General features: G+C 47.1%; 3 protein-coding genes across 3 annotated transcripts; 1 reads left to right on the forward strand and 2 right to left on the reverse strand.

The window, feature by feature from the left end:
* Positions 1 to 20: 20 nt before the first annotated feature.
* On the reverse strand, positions 21 to 766 carry EDB82DRAFT_531259 (cyclic-AMP phosphodiesterase; the record flags this gene model as incomplete). Its single annotated transcript, XM_065609233.1, has 2 exons — positions 21 to 462; positions 725 to 766. Coding segments are annotated over 2 exons (484 nt in total), but the record flags the coding sequence as incomplete, so codon positions are not given.
* A 1,892-nt stretch (positions 767 to 2,658) lies between these two features.
* EDB82DRAFT_531260 (cAMP phosphodiesterases class-II-domain-containing protein) lies at positions 2,659 to 4,429 on the forward strand (the record flags this gene model as incomplete). Its single annotated transcript, XM_065609234.1, has 3 exons — positions 2,659 to 2,700; positions 2,962 to 3,263; positions 3,328 to 4,429. The coding sequence occupies 3 exons, from the start codon at positions 2,659 to 2,661 to the stop codon at positions 4,427 to 4,429; spliced, it is 1,446 nt and encodes a 481-aa protein (XP_065463027.1).
* Positions 4,430 to 4,754: 325 nt separating this feature from the next.
* EDB82DRAFT_412426 (uncharacterized protein) lies at positions 4,755 to 5,003 on the reverse strand (the record flags this gene model as incomplete). The annotated part of the gene is made up of 1 exon (XM_065607580.1): positions 4,755 to 5,003. A coding segment is annotated over one exon (249 nt), but the record flags the coding sequence as incomplete, so codon positions are not given.
* Between the last annotated feature and the right edge of the window lie 53 nt (positions 5,004 to 5,056).

Below are 5,056 nucleotides of genomic sequence, written 5' to 3' on the forward strand. Positions count from 1 at the left end.
TCTCATATAAGTGACTAGACCTGCTCCGTTGTTCTCATCACTGAGATTTGGCCATATGACGTTGTTAAAGATGTGGTTCTTAAAAGCTTTAATCGTACTAGGCAAAGCTGCCAGTTTCTTCGGTCTTGTGCCTGGGAAGCCAGCTGTGTTGACTACAAACCCTGAGATGTGATCGAGATGAGGATGTGTGATGAGATATGTATCGACAAGAGTTCGGGTAATGTAAGCAGCATTGGCAGCAGGTGAAGAGTATGGAAGCTCAAGGCCTGCAAAGGGACCTGTGGTGAGTGTGAATGGAGGAGTCGGTGGTGGTGATGGTATCGATTCTTCCATGATACGTGTGATGGAAGAGAGATGAACGCCAGCATCGACAGCGATGATAGAACCACGATGCCATTTTGCACCAACAGAGCGAACGAGGAATGCCGTCGTATTTGATTCTTGAGGACCGCCTCCAGAGCCCTGATGATGAGATTAGTGAGAGTTTGGTTATGAGTTGGTTGTACTGTGAAGAGACAGGTCATGATGATAGTGAGAATGTAGGAGAAGCGCCACTGGACGAGTCATGGTGCGACGCGTTTCTTCACTTTTCGGATCTGATCCGAGCCGTTTCTCACGTCATGGCATGGCCAATGCCTTTTTTTTTGTATAACGATACAATGTAAACAAACGAGGAATGGAGAGGCTGGATAGACAAGATGATAGCAAAGACTATTAGACATACCAATATAATCACCTGCAAAGCAGGCTTCGTGTCAGCTCCCATGATTTGATGGGAGTAAAAAGCAGAGAAGGGAGAATGGAAGAGTCGAAAAAAAAAGATGACTGTTGACAGACTCAATCGAGGACAATGGCTTGGACTTGGACTAGACCCTCGATTTGTGACGGTTGGGATGAGATGAATTGGATCTAACTGAGGGGTGAATGTGGAGGTAACTTGTGGAGGGCCCTGCAGCTGGAGCTGTAGGTAGCTGTAGCTAGGCCTAGCAACCCTGGTCGGAACGGCAGGGAGGGTGGTTTAGGCGGTAGATCCACTAAAAGAAGCCTGTAAGGTACCGTCTGTAAGGTTTAACCAGAAAAGTTAAAAACTGGGGATCTTTGGTTCCTTCAAGCCGTCTCCGTCACTTTGAAAGAGCTTGTTAGTTGACTTGTCAACTCTCCGGAATAAGATTGGCTGTGGAGAGTAAAGTTATAATTTTACTTGGAAAAGATTAACAAGAAATATCTGCACTGCAGCAGGATTTATTTCTCCGATGTGTGAGAGAGATAAGGGTTGCAACCTTGAAACGAACGCGGCAACTGTAGCTGTAGTATGATGGAATGGAATGTCCAGAGGATAAGAGATAAGATGAAATGGGGGAAACGAAACCGAGAAACCGAAAAAAACAAAAACAAAGGGGAAACTGTACACGTGATTGTTTTACAAATCGTTGTGTGTGAGGTCTTGTACAACTCTCAAATGCCGTGCAACCGGGATTGATATATGTTATGGTTGGATCGCTCTCGCCGAATATCGATAGATAGCGTATTGTACTTTGACCACGTCTACCCTTGCTCCGATCCCTTGGCGGGTACAGGCAGGACAAGCAAGATGCTTTATGTGTTTGGAAGACCAAAGACTCTGAGTTGAGCTGTGAGCTACTTTATGTCCTGCGCAACATCTCTCATGTACAGCACCAGTCTGTCCGTCCTCGCACTCGCCGATGCAGCTGCAGCTGCATCGGCGAGTGCGAGGACGGACAGACTGGTGCTGTACATGAGAGATGTTGCGCAGGACATAAAGTAGCTCACAGCTCAACTCAGAGTCTTTGGTCTTCCAAACACATAAAGCATCTTGCTTGTCCTGCCTGTACCCGCCAAGGGATCGGAGCAAGGGTAGACGTGGTCAAAGTACAATACGCTATCTATCGATATTCGGCGAGAGCGATCCAACCATAACATATATCAATCCCGGTTGCACGGCATTTGAGAGTTGTACAAGACCTCACACACAACGATTTGTAAAACAATCACGTGTACAGTTTCCCCTTTGTTTTTGTTTTTTTCGGTTTCTCGGTTTCGTTTCCCCCATTTCATCTTATCTCTTATCCTCTGGACATTCCATTCCATCATACTACAGCTACAGTTGCCGCGTTCGTTTCAAGGTTGCAACCCTTATCTCTCTCACACATCGGAGAAATAAATCCTGCTGCAGTGCAGATATTTCTTGTTAATCTTTTCCAAGTAAAATTATAACTTTACTCTCCACAGCCAATCTTATTCCGGAGAGTTGACAAGTCAACTAACAAGCTCTTTCAAAGTGACGGAGACGGCTTGAAGGAACCAAAGATCCCCAGTTTTTAACTTTTCTGGTTAAACCTTACAGACGGTACCTTACAGGCTTCTTTTAGTGGATCTACCGCCTAAACCACCCTCCCTGCCGTTCCGACCAGGGTTGCTAGGCCTAGCTACAGCTACCTACAGCTCCAGCTGCAGGGCCCTCCACAAGTTACCTCCACATTCACCCAGCTCAGTTAGATCCAATTCATCTCATCCCAACCGTCACAAATCGAGGGTCTAGTCCAAGTCCAAGCCATTGTCCTCGATTGAGTCTGTCAACAGTCATTTTTTTTTCGACTCTTCCATTCTCCCTTCTCTGCTTTTTACTCCCATCAAATCATGGGAGCTGACACGAAGCCTGCTTTGCAGGTGATTATATTGGTATGTCTAATAGTCTTTGCTATCATCTTGTCTATCCAGCCTCTCCATTCCTCGTTTGTTTACATTGTATCGTTATACAAAAAAAAGGCATTGGCCATGCCATGACGTGAGAAACGGCTCGGATCAGATCCGAAAAGTGAAGAAACGCGTCGCACCATGACTCGTCCAGTGGCGCTTCTCCTACATTCTCACTATCATCATGACCTGTCTCTTCACAGTACAACCAACTCATAACCAAACTCTCACTAATCTCATCATCAGGGCTCTGGAGGCGGTCCTCAAGAATCAAATACGACGGCATTCCTCGTTCGCTCTGTTGGTGCAAAATGGCATCGTGGTTCTATCATCGCTGTCGATGCTGGCGTTCATCTCTCTTCCATCACACGTATCATGGAAGAATCGATACCATCACCACCACCGACTCCTCCATTCACACTCACCACAGGTCCCTTTGCAGGCCTTGAGCTTCCATACTCTTCACCTGCTGCCAATGCTGCTTACATTACCCGAACTCTTGTCGATACATATCTCATCACACATCCTCATCTCGATCACATCTCAGGGTTTGTAGTCAACACAGCTGGCTTCCCAGGCACAAGACCGAAGAAAACTGGCAGCTTTGCCTAGTACGATTAAAGCTTTTAAGAACCACATCTTTAACAACGTCATATGGCCAAATCTCAGTGATGAGAACAACGGAGCAGGTCTAGTCACTTATATGAGATTAGTTGAAGGTGGTAGTCCTTCACTCGGCGACGGCGAAACTAGAGGTTACATCGAAGTCGCCGATGGACTCCTCGTCAAGATATGGAGTGTGAGCCACGGGCACTGCCTTGAGAAACACAGTCATAGGGGATCAACATCAAGTGCATCCACTCGCTTCAGCAGTCATGACGCATCCATGCCTCAAGGTCCACCTGCTCGCTCAAATTCCTACTATCCAGGGTCCCTGCACCGCAGTTCAGTCTTGCTCTCGCAGGGTAGCTTTGGTTCCATCTCTTTACCTCCACCACCCGAACAGGAGCGTATGTGCGTATACGATTCAAGCGCATACTTCATTCAAGATCCTATAACCAACCGCGAAGTGCTCATCTTTGGTGACGTCGAACCAGACAGCATATCACTTAGTCCGAGGAACCTGCAAATCTGGCAAGAAGCAGCACCAAAGATCGCTTCGGGAAATCTCAAGGCTATTTTCATCGAATGCAGTTATGACGACTCGCAGAGCAACGACCGCCTATTCGGCCATCTGAAGCCCGTATTTGTCATGGAAGAGCTGCGTGCGCTGGCTACCGAGGTGAATACCGTTCGCAGCATGCGTAACGCTGATTCCAAGAAGCGCAAGCGCATGGGTAGTACGGCTGACGAAGGTCCTCGACGGAATCCCTCGCTTGCCAACTTCACATCGGAAGACCCAGTGTCTCCCAAGACGCTCAAGGCATCAACGCCAGACTTCGTGTACACAGGTCCCGAAACACCTCCGACACCGCACCTCGCTACACCAACAGCAGAGTTGACACTCAACCCGTCTGATTCGATCACATCGGTACCTGCGATTAGGAGGCCTCTGGAAGGTCTTCAAATCGTCATCATCCATGTCAAGGACCGACTAGACGATGGTCCCAACGTCGGAGATATCATACTGGAGCAATTGAACAATCACGAGAGCGAGGCGCAATTTGGATGTGAATTTATCATTTCTAAGCCTGGAAAGAGCTTCTATCTTTGAGCATTTCAGCTATCGGCGTTGGGATATTTTTTTTTTTTGCATTCGATCATATAGGTTTTTGTCTTATGGGTTGGAATCTGTAGGCTATGATCAAGCTTGCACTATACCGCTTGTATTTTCTTTATATATGACTCGGTTATGAATTTTCGTTTATGATAAAGCTTTGGATGACGGCTCTTGGGATGGGTTGAGCTGCATCAAATCTGGTACGATGCATTGCATGAGACACCATTATTGTCAGGCTGGGATCGTGATCTTGTTATTCTATTCGGGGTCTTCTTCATGATGAATATATACGTCTATATCTACCTTAGTTCTTTTGGTCTTTTTGGATCTTCTCAACTCCTGCTTCACCACCAACATCCTTTTCGTAATCCGTTCTAGTAAGCTCAAACGCTTCAGTGACTCTTCCATACGTAATGCCTCCCAATCTGCTAACCGGCCTCAACACAGCAGGATCAACCAAGTTCTTCTCCTCATTCAGCGCATCCTCGCGAACCCAGAAGCGCGTGCCTTCAAAAACAGCCATAACTCCAGACTTGTTGCCCGGTCGTGCCTTGCTGTCGAACTCCTTGATCATGTCGAGCTTGCACTCGATGCTGACAATAGGCCTCGCGCACACGAGCA

Source organism: Fusarium venenatum, assembly GCF_020744135.1.
Source record: "Fusarium venenatum strain MPI-CAGE-CH-0201 chromosome Unknown EDB82scaffold_8, whole genome shotgun sequence".
Lineage (NCBI taxonomy): Eukaryota > Fungi > Ascomycota > Sordariomycetes > Hypocreales > Nectriaceae > Fusarium > Fusarium venenatum.